The following is a 22,714-nucleotide window of genomic DNA, read 5'->3' on the forward strand; positions in this document are numbered from 1 at the left end:
GCAAATTACCTGCGGTGGAAAAAACAGACTAAATATGGGTGCAGCACAGAACATTTCATTTTGTTCCTGTCCTAGCAGGAGCAAATATGTAAACAGGGTGTGGCCAGCGCTTAAGCACTTCAGTGCTTGTTTCAACAAACTGCATATATGAATAAGAAATTCTCACTTAACTTTTTCTCCCAGTGTCTTTTTATTAGTTAAAATTGGATGATACATGTGATGGTATAAAGCACACAAAAGTACAAAACCCACATATTTGACACCAATTACACTGAACATTAATCTTTAAAAATCATAATGTTTATTCCCCCAAAATAGATTCTATATACAAAATTTAAGTTTTTGTGTCTATTAAGAAACGAGTCTCAAAGGTGCTCATATGCAACATTCATCTCATTTAAAAACCTCAACTGAAAATATACATAAACTTTGCACAATTTTCTACTCCACCAACTGATTACACATTTTTTATAGATTTTCATTTTTAGTGTTAGAAAGCATGCAAATCCATAAGCATGATCCCCAAAGATGAAAGATATTTACATCCATTTTTTTGTCTCTAATTTCCATTCAAATAAAACAAGATTAGATGCTGACTTGTATAAACAAAAGAAATATTCAATCTTAATATCTTTTTAAAATTAAAAGCACTATTTACAAAGCTAACTTGTTATAGTGAGAGGTTCTCCCATCAACAGTGGTTTTTGCTTTTAAGCCATTGTGTTTAAATGCATATTGCTATGACTGGAATAAAATCCCCTAGAGTCTATACAAACAGTGTTCACACAAATTAGAGTACAGGCAATATCTGTTCAATCATAATCCTGCTGCATCCGCGGTTCTCGTGCTGTTCTGATGGACTGTTTTGTAAAGATACACAGCAGTTTTTCCCAGGGGTCAGGTCCTGCATCTCAGAATTCAGAACACAAGTCCTCTTTCTTATAACCTTTCTGTAACACAAAGACAGAAATAACATTAGGGACATTTTCTAAATGTGGACAACAGAACAGTAATTTATTCCAAAAATAGACAGAGCACTTGATTTCTTAAGTTTGTCCCGGACACTTGGCATACATTAAAATGGTTTGCTTTTGCTCATATGTTTTAAATACAGATCACAGTGCTGGAAATAAAAAAAAAAAAAGTAACAAATATGAACACATTTTTGTTTTGTTTGGACTTGTTAATTAGGCAAGAGGCTGAAGGCCACACCCTTTGGGAGTGTCAATCTGCGACCTGCAGAAGGCAGTAAATTCGCAGGGCTCAGCCCAGCGCAAGGTCCTGCTCGACTGGGTGTTTGCATAAGCATGTGAATGTGTGAGCTGCCTCAAGTTATATGGCTTTTGGGCATGTGCCATCCAACTAATGTGGAAGCAGCAGGGATGGCGCCACACAGGTGGAAGAATGAGGGTGTGGCACTTTGACTTTTTGTTCCTGCCCTTGCTCAAGGACAGGAGACGTTTGGCAAAAAGCTGCTAAAATATGTTTACCAAATAACACGATGAAGTCATTCATAGAAGTTTGAGATTATTGCAGAAAACACCTGCTTGGACTTGTTGAGTATGGAGTTAAAAGGTAAATTAAGAGTGAACATAATAAAAAAAAAAAAAACAAGCATACCTGATTTTTCATAAAACCTGACCAGAAGCAGCTCAGAAGTGATTTATGTATTAGTTGCCTTTTTTTTTTGGTAATGCTATAGTCTCTTGAAACAATTTTTTTCATAAAACTGTAATAAATTTTTACCATAAACACCTTCAACTTTTTAACAACTGAAACATTGTGCTGTGAAGGTTAGATCATTGCTTTCAAGCATCCTAAGCTCATTGGCAGCAACAAGTGATCACAAATAAGTCATCAGTCATGCAGAGCTTGAACATTTTTTGTTATTTTTGAAGTCTCTTACCTGTCTCAAAGTCTTGTGCAGTTTTCTGTAATTATAAATGTTGCGAAGTACTATGGATGCACTTCTGCTCACATCAGCCATGGCTGATCTGGAAAACATTTCATCAAGTGTTAACATATTACATGAATGAAAGATGTTTACGCAGATGCAGTATTCTGCGTAAACATCTAATTCAGATAGGATGAATTTAAATTGTATTTGTAGGGTAAGATAACATGTCACGTACTCGTTCTCCGCCATTCTCTTCATGTTCATCAGTCTGGCCAAGCCAGAATTTTCAGTGATTCTCTTGGCAGCGTCGAAATTGCGCGCCACCATATTATTGAGAACACCACAGAGGTTGACCAGCACCTCACTACTAGGAATGTCTTTGTCAACATCCTCTGGTAACTTCCTCACCACGACATCTATTGCTTGTACAGCTGAATTAAAATAGGAGGTATAGATTAAAAATTCAATGTTGGTGGAAAATGTTGTTTTTTCACAACCAATGTTGCATTAACTAAGCAATCATTTTTAAAACATAAACTTAATATTCCATTAAAACATTTTGATTAATTTGTACAAGAGATTGCGTTTGTTGCTTACAGTCTCAAGAGGAATAAACCTTTTGATAACTTAAAATATCCAGGTTAAAATTGTTATAAAAAATTGACAGTTTTAAATCTGAAGAGAGGGAAATCTGAGTCGAAAATTATTTTAATAAACAGAACCCACTTTCTTTGAGTTTACACATTGAACTAATTCCCACCCATAAGATCTTGTAAAAACACTAATTAAATAAGAATTGGTAACCTGTAATTCTTGGCATTTAATGTTTTACAACAACAAAAAAAATTAAAATAAAAGCTGGACTGACTGTCAGCATGGGAAGACAGGCTCCTCAACAAGCCACTGAGAGAACGTAGCTCAGAGCTCCTTTCTGAGCGCAAGAGATCCATCAGGTTTGGCAGCATCTTGTAGTCGTTCACCATATAGCGGGACATCTTTTCAGCCCACTGCAGGTTACAGACATAAAGTTTTATTATGACACGCGAAAAATGGTTTTACTTTTTACAGAGTTCTGCTAAATTTGTCGCCCACCGGCTCCTGTCCAGCGGTGATATTCTGCAGAGCTCCAATGGCCGCCTCACGTGTGGTGGCATTAATTTCGCATGATTTTATCACGCTGTTGTACAAATGCACTATTTTAGGGTGCCACAGCCACTCCATGCCTTTTGGCATTTTTGATACCTCAGTAGGTGAAAAGGATCTCTGGGCGGACGTTTTCTGGTAATCAGAAAAAAGGACACAAGAAGTCAGGCGTACAACAAAATGTCTTGTCCATAATACACACTCAGTCCTCAAAGCTGATGACTGCCTACCTGTTTGATTTTGCGGCTATTCGGTGAAAAGCAGCCGACGGTGTTCGATGAGGTATTTGTACCTTCAAAAGACAAATTTGATTTCATAGAAGGTGGCATTTCGTCATACAGTTGGTAGGAGAGGTTCCTTAAGATGCACGCTGCGTTCTCAGCACCCTTTATCACAAACACAAACAAGTGAATATGGGCACAAAGATGGATTTTGTTCATACAGGAAAAATTGCTTCCACTCCCACCTTTTCTTGTACTTTTCCAGTGTCAAGGGTGCTACGAAGAAAATTCACTAAAGACTCCACCAGCCCTTTTGTTTCTCGCACCTCTTTACGGACCTTTTCTGAGCCAGAGCTCATATTTCTGAAAGAACAAAGCGATTAACGTCAAGGGATGTATCATTTTAAAATCACCTATGGCATCACTTTAAAAAGTGCAGTTCAAATTTTCAAAATTCACACAGATCAAGATAACAAGAGACTGGATGGATGCCCTAGTCGGTTAAGCAACAATCAATTACACAGAGCTTCTAAAACTTCCAACAGCCGACACAGAGATGACTGCATGAAGACAGAGAGCAAAAAACTGGCGAGAGCCAAACAGATTTAAAAACCAAAATCCTGTTGATGCAACACAGCTTAGGCCATAATGGTTGGTTTTTGTTTGTTTAGTTTTTTTTTCACAAGAAAGTGTTAGCTGATGTCAGTGAATGGACAGGGCTGATGTTGATCCTGTCTGAAGTCTGTGACAACTTCCTCCATGCAAGTTCACTATTTTGTGAACATTTTAGAGATATTTCAGACAAAACTGGTTATAGAGGCTGGAGTTGCTCATCCAGCCACGGTAGTAATAAATTAAGACAATTTATTGTAGTTTTTTTTCCCACATTTCCAGTGAAAATATTGACTCAGAGTCAAAGGAAAGTTGGAAGAGTTTGTCTTGACCTGCTGTTTGAAGCAACGGATCAGATGTCAGAGTCTCTATAGAATCTCCTGAACACAGAGTCTGATGGCTGAAGTTGACATTTTAAATTAATGTGTGATGTGCTTCAGCACAGAAACATGAAACATATATATATATATACATTACAGGAAAACAAATTATTTATGAGCATCACATCACTAAATTCAATTCCTTTTTAAAGACTTCTTAAAGTTATCGGACAGGAAAATAATAATAGATGAAATATGCAAACATGACAGGCAGGCAGGCCCTGTGTAAATTATAATGTCAAGGTTAAGCCAACCTGCCAAGCACAACAATACTTTTCTTTATTTAGCGGACAAAAAAGAACACAAAAGAAGATCCGAAAATGCCTAGCCATTTCCCTCAAGGTACAATTTAAAAACTAATCTTTTTAAACCGATTAGGCTCTACGACTAAACCCAGGGCTGTACTTACTGGAAAACATTCAAATGCTCCTCTGAAAGCAAGTAGAAATAACTCACAAAAAACTTCAATAAACTTCAAGTGACAAAGTAACATTTCATGAACTATTTCACAACTTTGTGAGAAGAACCCATTTTCAGGTTCTGATCAACTTTTCTCACCTCAAGCATCCCAACGTGTTGTGCAATATTTCTGTCTCCGAGGGAGAATTTGAGGGGATACCTTTGTCTTCTTTAATCATTTCTGCTTTTGTACTCTCACTTGTACTGAGAGGGATAAGGACTTTCTCTGTGAGGCGAGGAAGTATTGTCTTCAGCTTCTCCTTAAGCAGATCTTTGGCTGAAAGATTCCACAGAATACCTGCAGGAAAAAAATAGCAATAATCAATCACCTTTTCATACAAGGTAGTAAATGTACGCATAAGATAAGCTTAATGAGCTTTGTCTTGCCTCAAACGGTACATTTTAGTTCATCCCTGTCCTTCACGGCTGCTAACATTTAGATGCTTCATATTCTGCAGTGAGAACGTTCCTCACGATCAACAGGTATTCTGAACTAGCCATATAGGGTAAATATTATGCTTTCTGATTAAAAATGTTAAAAAGCTTGCATTTGGTTATAGTTGCACAGTTCTGGCAAACTAGTTAAATATAAGGTGAGCATGTACAGTTGCTTTATCACTTTCCCAAAGCTTCAAAGTGAACTCTGGACTGTAACTGATAAAAGAAAAAAGTAACAAGGCCGTCATTCATAGAAAGGGAGTCGCCCAGGCCTGTTCATGAGGAACCAACAGGCCTGGGCGGCTCACACACACACACACTCCCCTGTTCTCAAATACACAAAGCCCATAGATATGACACCACCTCCACCTTTACCTTCACCTCCACCTCCCCATGCATTAGACACGCCAAAAGACCTACACCTTCACACTTTCCTCCGTTTCTCTTCTCCATATTATTAGTTTCACAGGCTAAAGCAAAGGATACACAAGGTGGGGCTGCAGCCTGAAAACTGATTTGCAGCCAATCTGTTTTGAGACTCAGATGTGAGATAGTTTTTTTTAATTAAAAACTGCAACTAGTCTGTAAACAAGATTGCAGTTAGTTCAATTTAACGACATACAGAGTGATGTGTCACAACAAATGTAGGGACAAGTCGGCAGAGGAGAAATGGCGAAAAAAGATAAAAACCACAAATTTCTGAGAAAATTGTGATTTTCACTCTTTTGGGGGTAAATTTAGAAGTGTAAGTCATGTGGAAACCATCTCATGCTTTAAATAGAAATTTCAGAAGTTTAAATTCCACTTGTTCAGAGGTTGAGGAGGGAACTCACAGCGGATTAACACACCGGGTTTTGAATTGTCATTCACACTACTATTGTACTTTGTTTGGCCAGTAAGATAGACATCTGAAAGCAGGATGGCTACTTAACTATGCAGGAACTTAATTAGGGTGTCTGGTTGGGTTTGTGTTATTGAACAAAGACGGACCAAGCTGAACGTGTTGCTCAAGAACTGAGCCGTGGTTATAAAATGCATCGCTGTGGCGGCTTCCACACCGAGGCCGACGGCTGATTTCAATTTAAAAAATTGCAACCATGCACACACACACCTAGGGAGAATTTAGAGAAACCAATTACTGAATTGAACCCAAGACCTTCTTGCTGCGAGGCAACAGTGCTACCAACTGCACCACTGTGCAGCCCTTATGGGAATATCGATATTCAATATTAATACTGCTGCTATGGCAATATTTACCTATGTCTTATATTTTATATATTGATTTCTCTACACTTTAGACACTATGTACTGCCTACATTGCTTCTCTGCTTCAGTTGAGCACTCCCACAATCCTGCGTTGCATCGCTGTCCCATGACTGAACAAATTCCACATGACCAATCTCCTAGCCCTATTTCATCAAGGAGTGCAGCGCTTGTTAATGTAATGCATCATCTGAAAGAAGTGTATCTGTGAAACTAATTACTGCATTTGTTGAAATAAAAAGTATGTTTTCTAAAATACAGCTATACTCTTGACTTATTCTAATGAAACAAATAATGCCCATCATTTACTTCATGAGCTCGCCATTTTGACACATGCAGAACTTTATGTCAAGTTTTTTTTTCTGATTGTCAGTAAAATTATGAACATCTACCGGAAATCATGTTATCAAACTCTCTGTTGGTGTAGATCCAATTTTTTTTGTCCTGATGATGATCATAGTCTTCATTATTTTACCTGTGATGTTTTTGCGAAGCTCATCGTCTTCCATTTCAAGCGCCTCATCAAGCGCCTTGATGCCATTGTTATCAATAAGGTCCTGCTTATTTGCAACATGTTGATAGATCATATTGCGTATGGCGCCAGTGGAATAACGGCGAACTTCAGGATCATCACTGTTGAACAGCTTCACCAGAACCTTAGTGGCACCCAAATCTCTCACCTGGAACAAACACAGAGAATGTTTCAGCAATTCAAATAGCTCTGTAGATCGTTTTGTTTTTATTACTGTAGATGATTTCAAATTAAGCCTTTTTTAATCTCTGTTCACCGAGTTGCACAATTCAAGCAGTAGGATTAGTTTTTTTTACAAAGAATAGAAAAAAATCTCCCTGCGTTGGTAAATATTTCAGTCACGAATCTTTTCCAATACAAAACCACAATAAGAATGTCCAGAAAACGACCCTATTCTATCCACACAAAAGCAACTCATAAGAGGACTGTAATAAGTTGAAAAACAAACAAAATCATCTATTAGGGTCAAAATAAACTTCTAAATGTGTTGGCCAAATGCCCCAGAAAAAGTTCAAAGGGGTCACCAGCTGCAGGGATTTAAAATCTTGGGGTTGTTCATGAAAACCAACATAATTTTAATCCTAATTTGCTGTTGTCACATTTAGACAGGACAGGTTTAGAGTTATAGACCAACATCTAAAGCTGACAAGCAGATAAATTCCAGGTGAGAGTTGCTGATCTCATGAAAACAATCATTTTTCTCCAAAGCAAGAGTATCTACAGGGTTTGTTTGAAATGTGTTTCAAATTTTAAGAAAGGGTTTAATTCCTAAAATTTCTTGATAAAATTTTTTATGCTTACATTCCTTGTCACTTTCTGCCTGGATGCTGTGGGTTAGCTCATGTCTCTGTTTGGCTTCAAAAGGTTTAATCAACATTGACTGCTTAGCTGCTGGTATAGTTTGATAAGGCAGAACAGTGAGGGAAGTATTGCACTGCCTACTAATCAGGTATTTCAGCCAGTTCAGAAAATTTAGAAGCAATCTCCTTATGGCAGAGGTTAAATTATTTGTTTTATATTCAGTGGGGTTCAGGCCTTTTAAATGCTGATCAACTATGCAACACAGAGAATTAGAGGGAAACTGTAGAGCAGTAATGTGGATCTTTACAGCAACCTCAAATGGGGAAACTATCCATTAAGGGTCGTCATCGCTGCGAGAAAAACAATTTTCATGACCACGTTTCTCAGTAGGAGGAATGCAGAGAAGAAAGCGCATTCTAAACACAAGTGCTGTATTTGCAAAATACCTCGTCTTTTGCTGTCTTCTCATTGTAGCAAATATGCTGAATGTATGCTGAACCCAAGACCTGCAACGCCGTGTCGTCCTCTACCAGGTATGAAACTGCAGTGGGTGTATCCAAGCTGTTGATCCTGCAAAATGTACAAACAAATGAACTGAAACAGAGAAAATTTCACCCTGTATTCAGCTCTTGCTAGAACAAAACAGGGATTTTGGAAAGATGATTTGGACAAAAATGTCAGTTGGGACAAATTTCTTAAAAAAAAAAGAAAAATCACACAATGTTCTGCAAATCCCCTCGCCCAACCACTCGTTACGGGGATGTGTGAAATGCGAGTTCTGATTCTGAACCAAGCAGCCACACCCTAAACCCAAACCCAAACCCGTCTTGCCACTATGGAGCTGCCTCCCTAACCGCAGCTCTTAGGAAACACACACTCCTGTTAATGTGCTGCATGTTACAACACCGTATTTGTACATCACTATCAGTAATACAGAAGTGATCATCAAATAAGAGTCATCTGAATGAATGAAAGACCCCACCCTGCCATTTGGTTTCCGCCAATGTCTTGGCTTCTAAAAAGTTCCTGGGAAAATTTTCATTCTTGAAAATCTCCACATTGAACTGGTTACATTTATGACTTGTAAATTTAGTCAATTGCTAAGAATTTATTGCAAGATAATTACCAAAAGTATAGTATGTCTGTTTTTATTTGTTTTGCCTGGTGAATGTAAAGAGACTGAGCTACTTCTTGTTTTCTTTAAATTGGAATATTTTTTTTTACACGGTTTCTGAGACTTTTCCTATACAACTGTGGTCAGACTGGTTGGGTCATTGCAGTTAATGAGTTTTGGCAATAAGAAATTTTTCAGACATGAGCTGGTATTTACAGTTCAATTACAAAGCATGATAGAAACAACTGATATGCACAGGGGTTTTGATAATACAATAATGGATACTTTCCAAGGATTCTTACCCTTGCAGGTGGGGCATGTCTTCCAAATCTGCCTGGCCATAGATATCCATGCCCCCGCCCACGCTTTGAACACTTCTCATAGACGTGGATCGCATCATGCCACCTTGGCGCTGCTGAAAGATGTTCCCTTGGGAACCAGATCTCGTGGACATTAAAAACCCACCATCCATTCTGTCTCCTCCTGCTCCAATGTTGCCGGAACTTGAGGTCATCCGGGACCCAGACGTGGAGCTCACACTCATCCGGTTACGGTTTGCAATCCTGTTGATAGTGCGGTGGGCTGGGCCTTTAAAGGACTGCTGTTGGATAATCTCTGTCCCTCCTCCTCCCTGACCGCCCCCACGGGATAGAGTGCCACTTATACTTCGACGCGAGGTGGTTAGTACTGGCTCCTGGGTCTGAAACCCAGTCTGATAAGTAATGGTGCCTCCTCCTTGTCTTATTTGGGTGCCGTAGCCGTTCATTGCACTCTGGGAATACTGCTGGTCAAAGGGGCCATCTCGCTCGGAGATCAGGCTTCCAGCATCGCTGTTGTCTATCAGCCACGGATTCACTGTCTGCATGTTTCGCAGTGAATGTACAGATATGTCATCTCGATCCATTTGGTTCTGTCTGATGGAACCTTGGAAACCACCACTGTGCATTTCTTCCCGGTAAAAACCTCCACCTCCACCTCCACCCACACTCATCCGTTGAAACTGGATCATGTCTGGGGCTGCGGATCGGCTGCTGAATTCTGCCCTGGTGGACACACGAGGACCCTGAGCATAAGGAAAAGAGAGAATGTTACCACAGTTCGATATGGTTACAGAGTTAATCTGTAGTTTCTGGAGGAGTGTGTGCATGAGTTAATTGGTTCTGAGTAAATTTATTTAATAAAATGGTTTCCAAACTTGACTGCAGGAATGTGTTTCAACTGGAAACAACATTCCTGCCCTCTGAGCATGTTGTCTTCAATTCCAGATCTCATTCAGATGTTTAAAATGCCATATCAGGACTGTCACACTCACAGCTCAAACATCAGTGACACAACATCAGTATATCACTGTTGGACCACCAAACAGAAGAATTTAGAGGGCAAACTTGAAAACTCAGAGGTAATCACAGGTTCACTGTGAAATATCACACATGCTGAATCCTTCTTGACCCAGCTTACCAACACAAGTTTATTTCTCTCATACATCCAGTTTGATGGTGCATTAGACGATCCTCCAAACATTTCAACACAATGTGTGCTGATCATTTTGTGAAAATGCTGCTGAACTCACCAGGGTTTTTGAGCCTGAGTACATGTACGAAGACTTAGGACTGTAACTTGGGCTGTAGTTGCTGTATTTCATTGTTGATGAACCGCCGTAGTCTAAAAAAATGAAGAGGAAAAAATGTAATGAATAATGTCAACAAATACCTTATGATTCCATCGTTTAAAATCTTCAAAACAGCACTTTTGTGCTCAAGGGATTGAAGTGGACATATTCTTTAAAACAAATTGTGGAACAAAAATACATGTTCTACTTTTGCAAACATATAAAATCATAACACAACAACATTAACCAGCAGCAATTTGCATAAAAGACATTACAGTTTAAATGGCATGTATCGTGTTGCACGGATGTCTGATTGCACACAGACTTTGCAGGGACCTGGCCAAGTTTAACATCTCCAGTTACTCCTCACTTTGGGAACAATCCTCCATCTGATGCACAAAGACCACAGCATGTTTGAGTGCACAGACTGATTGAATTTTTAACTCCCATTTCAACATTAGACTGTAAAAAATAGTAGGTATGTTGCTACATATTCCCAACAGAAAGAGGCTAAAAGAACAGTTGGTGTAGCTAAAGAAATAACTGATCACCTAAAAACATTGTGTCACTTTCAGAACCCTGTTTTTATCATTTGTTTACTGTGGCTAGAAAAAAAAGAGAAAAGGTTGGTGTCACTTTTGGTCATATGCCAGAGTCAATTTTGCACCCTTTCATTTATTTTGATGAGAATAATGCTAAAGTAAGAGCAAAGGGAGGACAATTCAGGACACAAATCTGTAATTTCTCCCAGAAGGGATATTAAATGTCTGTATCATGTTCACTGGACCTCTTTCACACAGGTTCTAAGGTCTATCACAAAGACATAAAGAAACCTAAAGGCTTTTAAAGAGGAATCGGTGTCCATGAGTTTTATGGGAACATGAATATTAACACAGACATTTGTGATGGTTGGTAGTTTTCAAAATATTTCAGTCTGGTCCTCCAAGAAAATCTCTGTTTTCAGGTAAAATGATGCATTAAATGACTGTAATACTGCTCATTTGCTTCACTAAGAGCTGAGAATATGCACATATTTTTTTTCTCCATTACCAGATCCCTGCATGCCAAGCATACCTACAAGTTTGCAAAACAACTGTAAATCAGCTGTTTTCACTGTGTGCATGTCACAACAGCACTATGACATGCTATAAAATGCTTTGTTTTTAAAGTATCTAGATTTAGTTTTGTCGCACATGAAAGATATACTGTTTTGGGGGGGAGTTTGCTCTGAAGAGTCTCTCAGAGTGAAAGTTGTCAGGAAAATTAAAAATACTTGTGTCACTAAAATAATTTATTTCCTGAAGAAATGTATGTTTATTTCTAAGAATTAGGATAATGTAATCTAAGCTGTTTGGTTCACTTTTTGAGTTTTGAATGAAATTAATGTATTTTAGTTTGTCTCAAACTATTTTTTGTTGCAAGTTATTGCGAGACTTGCATGCATGTGAAAGGCTGCGAGACTTGAATAAACAGAACAAACAGAATCCTGGAAGCGAGCTACGTGTAGCAGCCTCGTGTCTCCTGTAGCTGTCAAGGTATTTGTAATTATGTTTGTAAATTTATCAGTTATGGTGTTTTAATTTGGACGACGAAGAATTAATCTGTTAAAGACCTCCGAAGTCGCAGGCGGCCACGAGGTAGCTTTTGTGAAAGCACATTTTACCTGTCAGTCTGTAAATGTATCTGTATCTAAAGCTTTGTGTTTTATTTTTATAGTTTTCACTGCGTTTAATAAAGAGCCCGTCTAAAAGAAGCTGTGCCAGTGATGCCACTTTGGAGTTACAATACTCAATACATTTTCTGATATGCTAATGTGCTAAACGCAAGTACTGCCAGGTTGCACTCACAACAATGGCTTTTGATTGTGGAAGTTGTTACTAAAGGAAGAAGATTTAAAGCTAACCATTTTCAATATCAGCGAGGTGTTTAAAATGACGTCAAAGTAAACAGAAATGTTTAAAAAAAAGTGAACTCCATTTTCGTAAAATGTAAGACTACATGTTAAGAAGTTGAGAGAGAATGACAGTAAAGCATGAGAGTACATTACATTTTTACAGTTTTATCTCCTTGTAGCTTTCAGTCTCTGCTTGTCATGGAACATGATTTATTTGGAAATGTTGGCAGCATTTTGGAAATCTCATAGTTAAGATAAAAATCTACTCTTTTTAGAAGGTACATATGTGGAGACCATGGTTTTATCAAAGCTAGCCTTAATAACGATTCTATTTGCCTATGTAAGATACTAAAATCAGTTTTAATAAATATAATTAAAAACATTGAATATTTAAACAGTTCTTAAAAGTGGCAACATCATGTATTTTCCAGGCCATTATATAACACAATAAAGTAACTATGTTAACATCAGTTATAAAAATGTTATATATACTAAATATGAAATTTAACACCTTAAATTGGGCCTGTGTTTTTTAAAAACTCTTGCTCTTTCTGAAACTCTACCTTCATGAATTCACAACATCGCTCCTCTACTAACCCTTTAACAACATTTTTACCAGCTTTGCACTGAGAAGTAGCTCACACAATGAGATCAGCAGACGCACAGTTCCACCAGGAGTTTGCTAATTACTGCTGGCTAGTCTATAGGAACTGAGTATGGGAGTTGCGGTGTTGGAAGCTTGGACATTTGGAAACTGCCTCAATGGCAGCGCTCTGTCCTCCCAGGAACTCCAGGTATGTTTTTGGTGAGGGATTAACATTTTAACATGACGCAAAGCTCAAAAAAGTTGATTTTCTCTGATGCCCCTGAGAAAAATGTGAATTGATTTAGCCAAAACTGGCTTAAAAGCAAACAGAAAATCAAAAACCAAACAAAATTCAGATTGGTGGAACAATAACTTTTAAGTTGGAACTCTCAAACCAGTTTGTTCATTAAGGTGCACCTATCCTAAAAAAACAACACTTGTGTTGTTACTGTACCAGGACTGCAATTTTCAGTTCTTGTCTGAGAAGCTGTTGTTTTTCCACTTCTCATGTGCCTTAGTGAGAGCCTCCGACATGGCCCCAGGCAAACTGCTTAAAGAAAACAGTTGCCGTAGAGAGATGACTGACATGTTCTCTGACGTGACCTGAGCCCAACCCCAACAACGCCCAGCACACCTGATAGCGTCAGCGTTTTACAAGCCCACTAAAACACACCATGAATCACCTTCAGCGCCTACTCTTTTTCTTTCTATCACTTGATAGGATTCTGAATGCAACACTGCTGAGACACGTCTGCTGACATACATGCACAGCTGTGTGAATCCTTCCAGATTCCTCTGTGTGTTTTTGTTTTTCCCATCTGCAAACACTTACGCATTCATTATCAAGTTCCCTAAAGCCACAAACCACTGAAATGACACTATTCTGCTCGGTGAGGTTTCAGCCGACAGCTGATAAAATGTTGACTGTATGTTTGCCTCCAGGCAAAAGTCAGGGAAGATTTACACTGGCAATCGTTAAGAGGTATATTTTAGCTAAGAAAAACAGAGCACCACAATATTTAGGGAGACGTGTCATATCTCTGTTTCAGCTCAGTTTTTAAGAAACAGCAGGAGCAGCATATTCGCCTGTTGAGGCAGGTACAGTCGACGCCTCTGGGAAAAGCTTAAACCAGTAGAGTGAGTAAAAGCCTCTTTCTGGATCCAAATAACCTGGAGTTTGGAGGTCACAACGACGCAAACCTAATGTCAAGGTGTTGCTGCTTGTTCTCTGCTTGTTGGCTGAGAACAGTGACGCACAAGACGTGAAGGAATGTCTCGACACAACAGGCAGCAACAGGCAGGTATGCAGGTTCAGATGGCAGACGATCCCACTTCCTGACACACTTTCAGTTCAATAAATGCATTACATTAACAAATGTGGTGCAACCACCAAGTACGGTAGCTCCAAGCATTCAGGAAACCTTTCAACCCACTTCTGGAGATTTTCACAACCACGTGGAAACCAGTCCCACACTGGTGTAGAATATTTCGCAATAACGCTTAGATAGATAACTTTTAACCGAGTCATATATTTTGACAACATACGTTACTAACAACACTCATCTCCTGAAGTCAACTCTAAGCTGATGCCCTTTCTCACATTCACACTGCTATCAGGAAACTTTATGAAAGCAGTTCTTGTTGAGGCCTGTTACTCATTAACCACTTGTAAAAGTGCAGAAACAGGACACACTGTAAAACTGCTGCTGTTGCTTCAAGACAAATTAAGAAATTCCCCCAAAGGACTGATGCAAAACAAACTTGAATCAAACAGGAACAGCTATGCTGCAGAACAAAAAAAACAATCAAAAGCTCCTCCCACACAAAGCAGGCAGCCATTTTCAATCTGTCTTTACAGTATGAATTATATAATGGGCTTTCCTGAATCAAAAGAGAAAGGAATAAGATTTAAATTCTAAACCTATGAGTAACCAGATATGAAAAAGTCCCTGCAGCCTCCTAAACAGTTTAATTTTGTTAGTTTTATTATTAACAACGGCAGAATATCTTCTTAAACATAAAATATGCAGAGTATTAAAACTTCCCAAAATCAGAAAAATTATATAAATCATCTGTAATGCCACACCGACCAACTGGAAAAACAAACAAAGCTTTGCTGGCACAGCAGACACTCTCTCTCTCACTCACTCTTTTGCGATATTTACCGACTTTAGTCATTTTTAAGTGTATTTATGAATCACAAGAGATTTATCAGATTTAAATCCATGATTTAGATCCATAATTATTATTTTTCAACAACTGCAGGCTGAAAGGTTTAAAGTCAAATCCACAAATAAAAAACAAACACATGGCTGCTTCTTTAACGTGTTAAATTCCTTTGTAACAATCAAAGAGTAATTTGGTTTTGCAGAAAATTCCCAGACTGACGTAAATAGCCAAAATAAAAAAGTACATCTAAATACATTTAAATATTGTCTCTCAATGGTGACTTTCTCTAAATCTAATCCCATGATTCAATATCATTTTAAAGTGAATCACTACGTTTTTGTTAAGATGAACATTTAAATAAATACATGCATGTTGAGAGGGTGAAATTAGGTAGACCAATAGATTTTGTCTTGACCTCAGGGTCATTGGACGACCCTAATAAAGTTGATTCTTAGCACTTCACGTCTTACTGAAGTCTTTCCCTCGCCACATTTTTGACCCTCCTTGCACTTCGGGAGTCGGTGAAGTTGCGTCAATAGTTCTGGATTTTTGCTTTAGATTTCCTGTAATGTACAAACATTTGTTTGTACATGCCTGACACATCATGCAACTAACGACAACATACTTTTGGAGAGTGTCACAGATGCATCATTAGCAAAAGAGGCCTGTTTATTTGAGGTAGGAATTTTGATCCCCAAGCAGTCGGCCGTCTGGTACTTTTTTATTGTTAGTTTTTATACACAAACCTGTACCTTACAGATCTGTACAAAGGGATGTTTTACGATCATAAGAAGATGTCAGAGTATAAAGATCAATAAAATAAATTAATTTAGCTATGCTGATCATGTTAATTGCCATGCTTTCGTGCCTTGTCTATCAGCGATGCACACCATATTTGTAGTTATAGAGGTGGATGTGCTAAATCTCACTGAAAAGTTTTTTTAGTTTTTTTTCAGCATCGGTATCAGAAGTGAAATTCGTGGATGGGTGCGTTCCTAAGAAAAACATGAAAAGAGCAACAAAACAGAGAAGAACGTGGTTCACTTAATGATGTTCCAGGTATTATTAACTGAATATAGTTAGAATTTAATTATCTAATTAACTTCTTTTGTCTGAGGCGTTGCATGTTTGGGAAATCATTATAACTGCAACCCCAAATTTCAAAGGAGTTGAATAGGAAGCTTAGAGGATCGTATCCCCAGCTGCAACGTCTCTCTGCCCAGCTTTCTAACCATATGGCCAGACAGAGCTTTAAAGAGGAGGGGCAAAGGCAAATGAGGTGGATTAGCAGTGCTTGCCAAAAGCTGATGGTGTCATCCAGGTGATGTTGCGAAATATTGTCTCTGCTGTCCAAAAATTTAACTATTAGAATGTCATAACAGTCAAGAGACTGTCAAACAGGACAGAGTCAGCCTCTTCAGATTCATCTGTTATGGGAGACCCTTCCTGCCTGAAGCATCACCATCCATAACAAGTCTTTGAAATTTACTTGGATAACATGAGTTACGACAAAATTTAATTTCCCTTTAGGATAAATAAAGTAATTTTGAATCGAAACACATCACCATATGAAAGTTGAAAGTCTCCAAGGTCTTACTTTAAAATCCAATATGGCTGACACACAAAGCTTCAGTGAAAGCTGCATTTAATGCCCAACTATTTATTTGCCCTGATTAAAACCAATGACACCAAACCTCATGTAAAATCTCAATCATTTCCTTTAGTGCTTGTTTGAAAAGTACATTAGTGGATTGTCTTTCTGATAATAGTTAGTGACCACAACAGTTTTCCAAACCCACTGGTTACCTAACTCATAACTAGAACATACTCAACTCAGATCTGACATCATTCCCAGAATTAAGATCTGAGTTTTGGTACTAAAATGCTGCATTTCTCTAGGATTGACTGTGCAACAGTGGGTGGAGTAACTAGAAAGTTGTGGGTTCAATTATTGATTCCTTTTGTGACATATTGATCACTACTGGATACTTAACTACTTACAATCCTATTGAATCAATTTTAATTATTTTTGGCAGTTTTGATCTTCCATAGAAACGTGTGGCTATTTATTAAAATTCATTGCAATGTGATTCCTATCAGCTGTGTATATTTTATGTCTGATCTGATGTAATGATCTCGCCTAGAACCTCTTGAATAAACTCCTTCAGTGACAAAGAACACAGCTATGGGGAGGCAGAGGTGTTTTACCTAAACAAAGCAAACCATTGTCCAACTTTTGCAATATCATAGTATCCTTCCTGAACAACTTTTATTACTAATGTATAGATATATGACTAATGTCTTCTATTTGTCCTTTTTATATTGTCTTATGGGAGCTCAAAGTTCAACGACGCAGACAGACAACACCTATTGGTCATAAATTCACGTCTGTGGTCAGATAGCGATTCCAACACCTGTGCTTGCGTCTGTGACTTTTATGTTTAAGTCCAACACCTGCCAGCTCTGAAAATATGTCCTCCAACTGTGTTTTACTTATTTCTTTGAAAGTGGTACTTCCTCTCAAACTCATTAATGTTTTTACCTGACATTGCGTATTGGGAGGCTTTTCCATTCTGACGCGGAAGTGTGCCCTTTTCGGCCAGTTTCATCTTTATCTGCTCCTGGACCCGCCGCGCTCGCACAGCGTCGTCCGACATGGCGCTCCCATTCCCGAGTTGGTTGTCCGACGGGAGAGCATAAGTGGTAGATAAGGTGTGTGGCTGTAAAGTAGAAAGAAAAGCGTTCTCCGATGTCAACATACTCATGGCGGCAGAGTCAAGAGAGACAGTCCAGAACGAAAAGGCGCGCCTGTGAAGTTCCCTGCTGAGGACAAAAACTATCCGCTCGGTCCACGGCCTAACCAGCTGCGCTTGTGGAGGCAGACCGACTCAATGGCCCGCTTAGTTGCGGGGGGCGGAGCCACGCAGAAACCAGACACCTGACTCAAAGGTGAGCTCGGGACCGCGTCTAGATAAGCAGCTGACTCAACCCCCCCCCCTAACAAAACACTTCTCAGACAAAAACGCATAACCATTTTTTTTCCCTTCATCTTCTCTTCGTTTTTCTACAACGTGCTTTTTACTTTCACCGAAACAAAACATTATGAAGTATCTCTACTCTCACCTCTGTAAACTTTCTGGACTCACTGCGAGTAACTATTTTAACGAATAAGGCATGAGAGAAACACACGTACATTTTCGTACACAAGTTTTGCTATTCTAATGTTATTTAAACCATTAGGAGATAAGTGAAGACACCATATTGTCACTGCAACAGCGTTCTAACATATACATTTTCTACTGTTTCTATTGTTAAGTTTTAGTTTTATAGGTATTCTATTGAAAATATGTTTTAAGAGTTTTTATTCTTACTGAATTTGCATTTGCATTTTAGTGCTTAAAATACTAGAATTAGCACATAGCTGTATCTTTTTGTCTGATTGCATAATTTTGAAATAAATCAGATGTTATGATCAGTTTCTGTTTTCATCAAGTACTGTTACTTTAGCAACTTCTTCCATTGCTACGTTTTACTTTTACTTAATTAACAGTATGTTGCAGTAATCCTACTCTTTCTTGAGTACAGTTTTATATTACATTGTTTCTAATATTTTTTTTAAATATGTCTGTCTCAAGAAACTAACTTCTTGAAAATAACTTTAAATCTAAATCTGCCAGGAATATTATTTTTTAGTCTCTATTATAATTGTTACTCAACATTTTATAACTTTCTGAGAGGAAAACCTGCATAAAGTTTCAGAAAGTTGTAAAAGATGGTCGTGTTAAATGAAGTTTATTTGCACATGTCAGCAGTTCAAAGTGCGTCACACCATAAAAAAAGAAAACAGTAACCAATTATGTAACAAGCAATAAACATTACAAAAAATATGTTATGAACTGGAACATATTAACATGTTCCAGTTATTGTGATCGAAGGAAACTAACAAAAGGCAAATATAAGTATCATAATAAGCAATAGCAGAATTTCAGCAGCTTTACTATTCTATTAATTCATGTAATAAAAATTGTTTGCTAAAAAGTTTAAATTAATTAAGAGAAGTTTGTTTACTAATAATAAGTTATTACTTGTGTAAGTTTTTGTCCTTTACAGTGAGCCATGTTTGAATCTCATAAGCAAGAGTCTAAAAAAAAACAAAACCTTAATTTTCTAATTACTAAATGAGTGACTTTTATTTTAATAAACCAGAATCAAAGCAGGAATTATACTGACAAGGTTTTATGGATTGTTATTGTTAAGCAGCATATAAGGAATAATATCATGTATGATATTTATTTCTAGCTTTAAGGAAACCTTCCCATCTTAAACATTTTGCTTAGGTGAACATCAAATTATCTACCTTACAGCACTTTAATGTACTTTGGTTATTTATTTTTAGACCTGCCAATTTATGCTAAAAATAAGGCTAAGAACAACAACAGATTTTTCTTTAAAACTGTTTGATGTTTTCTGTGAGATTTTGCCTCAAAGCAGACATTTGGCTAAAAACTTCAAAGTGTAGATTCACGTCGTAGTTCACATCCTCCTGTTAGAAACTGACTTGTAACAGGACAGAAAGCAAGCTACTTAATAATATTAAGAACAATTAAAGACAAGTTTACATTAAACTTGTGCGATGTGAGCTAAACGAGCTTTCGCTAAAAACCTTGCAAAGGTAAACAAAGACAAAGGCGTGTCAAAGAAGCCAATGCTTTTGATTAAAAATGAGTAATAAAACAAGCTACTCTACATAATGATAGGTAAGACATTTTGTCAGAAAAGCATTTCTTGCTCTCAAAGGTAAGTAAAAAAGGAGAGTTTGCATCTACTCCAGCTATTATAGATTTTGTATTATAGATTGAGTAATTGTAAAATATAATTGAAGATTTAATTCAAAGTTAACAAAACTTTATTATATTTTCTATTGCAAATATACACAGTAAAGAGAGAAACTGATTCACCAATTGGTATTATAAACTGAATTTGACAGAATATAATAACTTGGATCAGTATTAAATTCAAATCTGTCTGTATGATTTGATCTTGTGATGTTTCTTTGTCTGGAGATTTTCCCCTGTTTGTCCTGCAAATGGCCTTGAGGACGGCTAAATAATTTTATAGATTTTGATTCAAATTTGTTTTCTAAAATTCTTTTTTTTTTTTTTTTTTTATCTCCGCAGTGATTTCATTTTAACAATTTAAAATTAGTCCTTCCCTCATCCTAAAAGCAGCAAACTTGAACAATATGTGTTCTCAGTGAAAGTTTCGGTCTGTCGTATTTGATCCATTCAAGTTCAATTGTATGTAGTTTATTTACATTGCACCAGCTCACCACAATGGTCCTCTCAACCACTTTACAAGATAAACAGGTCTTGTTCATTTCCACTTAGGTTAAGGTTTCCTCACAGCACGAGGAGAACTATCCATTCAAGAGTTAAATCCAAACTGGTGCTAATTGTATGGGTGCACATTGTGAATGCAGCAAAATGACTTCCTTCTGTGTTGCAATATTTGTATGTGTGTGAATATTGTCACAGCCTTGTTTCACAATAACTCTGCACATGAGAGCTTTTTTGAAGTTCTACATGAAAGGGTTTTTAAAAATACTAAATCAGGAGGAAATCAAATAAAACTGTGAAGAACAGACGCCATGTTAACAGCGACGTGCGAGTTTTATTCTACGGGGAATGGTAAGCTGATCTGCTCTAGGTTTTTTATTTGCTTTCCCCCCCGATTTATAGATTTTCAATGTTCCATTAACATATTACTAGTTTGTATTGTGCTGCAGTAATAAAATTTTACCTGAAAACAAAGTTTAGTAAAACAATTGTTTTCCTTTCATTTCCTTTTCTTTTCCTCCCCCACTTTTCTTTTTTGCAAACTGTCAATCCTCAGTTTTTGCTGAAAGGCTGTTACAAGGTGTGGCACTGTGGCACTCTGTTATTAAGCCCAAGCCGCACCTTCGATTTATTTGTTTTGTTTAATTTGAACATAGCAACAGGAGGTATTGCCTCTAATGCAACAATGTGAATAGAACAACATGTACCACTCGCATGTTGTTGGATTTTGTATGTCTGTGTTGTCTGAATGGCAATTTTTGAATTACAGGCATTAAAAATATACAATTGAGTAAAAGCAAATACTTTTTTCTGATTAATGCATCTTATTGATTCTAATTGATTTGTTTCCATTGTAACTTGAGGTATTTCTTTAGTATATATACACTTGGAATAGAATAGAATAGAATAGAATTCAACTTTATTGTCATTGCACTGTCACAAGTACAAGCAACGAGATGTAGTTTGCATCTATCCAGAAGTGCTCTACGAGATATAAATATTTATTCACAGATGTACAAGACTATGTATGTATGGACTATAAGGGGTTATAGCAAAGAGATATAGATATTGTGTATAAATATAAATATGGGAGCTGTATGCACAGATTATACAGAATATACAAATAAATAAATAAATTTAAAGCAGGAACTCCAACCAACCAAGATGTTGTTCTGCTTTCAGTTGTTTTTTCAAAGCGCCCATCAACTGAACTGATCTAAGTCTGACCTGAGTGAGCAAATTTTCTCACGGTCCTTCTCAATCATATCAATTTCCCAATATTTATGTGAAATGCATTTATTAGTCTGATGTAATATTCTCACTTTCCTTTAGTAGCAAGTGGAAAATTATCAACATGCTCACATGTCCTCATGACTCCTGAAAACATCAATCAGTGCACAATAAATCCACATAATGTAGTTCACCCAATAAATACTGAAATAAATTAAGTTATCAATAATATTCTAATTCGATGAACATAACTATATATGCACAAACAATTTGCAAACAGCAGGTTAAGGCTCAACAATAAGAAGCAAATGCATAAAAGTCAGTCTTAGGCCTCGGATCCAAAACTGCAAGGAGGGAAAAAATTGTTAGCTTCAAACTCTTCTGTGAAAGTTTAGACTTACCATGACCTGTGAGTGAGACGTTCTCCTCTGACTTTCACCTGGACTGATCTGATTTTGTGGGTGTCAGAGTATTAAAAGTAACAGTAAATGAGTAAACGCCCTCATTTTAATTAACTATCCTAACCAGAAGCACAAAAGATGAGTCACAGACAGGTATGACACCATGGGGTGTGTTGGAAAAAGAAGAGGAGCGAGCCACTGCCGTCTGAGCGATGATGATGATGATGATGAGCAGAGAAACACGAAGACAGATAACGCTCCTGCTTCGCTTGATCTCATAACATCAATCTCTATTAAACAGGAATATGATAGAGATATCATCATATTCAGAACAGAACTTATCAGTTGTTTTGTTTTTTGGTAGGGAAGCAGATTTTTCATGATTACTTATTTCCGCTATGGTGGTGACTCAGTCAGGGCGGCAAATACTCAGAGCAGAAGTTCTACTGAATATCAAACCGTGACGATTTGGGATTAGAGTTAGAAATGTGACTCAAACCAGCTGCATTTGTCAGAATCAGGAGAGTAACGCAATGAGAAAATCCTCTTCTGTTTGCTGTGTGAAGTATCAGCAGCTTTCCTTTCACATGAAACAAAGCTGAAGCTATCAGAGAGCTACAAGACATACA

The 22,714-nt window shown here is 37.5% G+C and overlaps 1 protein-coding gene across 2 annotated transcripts; it reads right to left on the reverse strand.

Moving 5' to 3' along the window:
- Positions 1–166: 166 nt before the first annotated feature.
- Positions 167–22,215, reverse strand: pkp3a (plakophilin 3a). Of its 2 annotated transcripts, XM_032581998.1 has the most exons (14): positions 22,086–22,215; positions 17,661–17,838; positions 10,431–10,522; positions 9,163–9,923; positions 8,193–8,316; positions 6,889–7,093; positions 4,812–5,010; positions 3,507–3,624; positions 3,271–3,426; positions 2,990–3,175; positions 2,766–2,904; positions 2,133–2,328; positions 1,907–1,994; positions 167–950 (listed from the first exon to the last, which is right to left on the reverse strand). In XM_032581998.1, exons 1-14 carry the CDS (start codon positions 22,086–22,088, stop codon positions 912–914), a joined length of 2,484 nt encoding a protein of 827 aa, XP_032437889.1. In that variant the 5' UTR covers positions 22,089–22,215; the 3' UTR covers positions 167–911. The 2 variants fall into 2 exon arrangements, with proteins under 2 accessions (XP_032437889.1, XP_032437882.1); XM_032581991.1 differs by lacking the exon at positions 22,086–22,215 and having other exon boundaries at positions 17,661–17,995.
- Positions 22,216–22,714: the final 499 nt, after the last annotated feature.

The sequence above is a fragment of the Xiphophorus hellerii genome, chromosome 2 (genome assembly GCF_003331165.1).
Source record: "Xiphophorus hellerii strain 12219 chromosome 2, Xiphophorus_hellerii-4.1, whole genome shotgun sequence".
NCBI classification, from domain to species: Eukaryota; Metazoa; Chordata; class Actinopteri; order Cyprinodontiformes; family Poeciliidae; genus Xiphophorus; species Xiphophorus hellerii.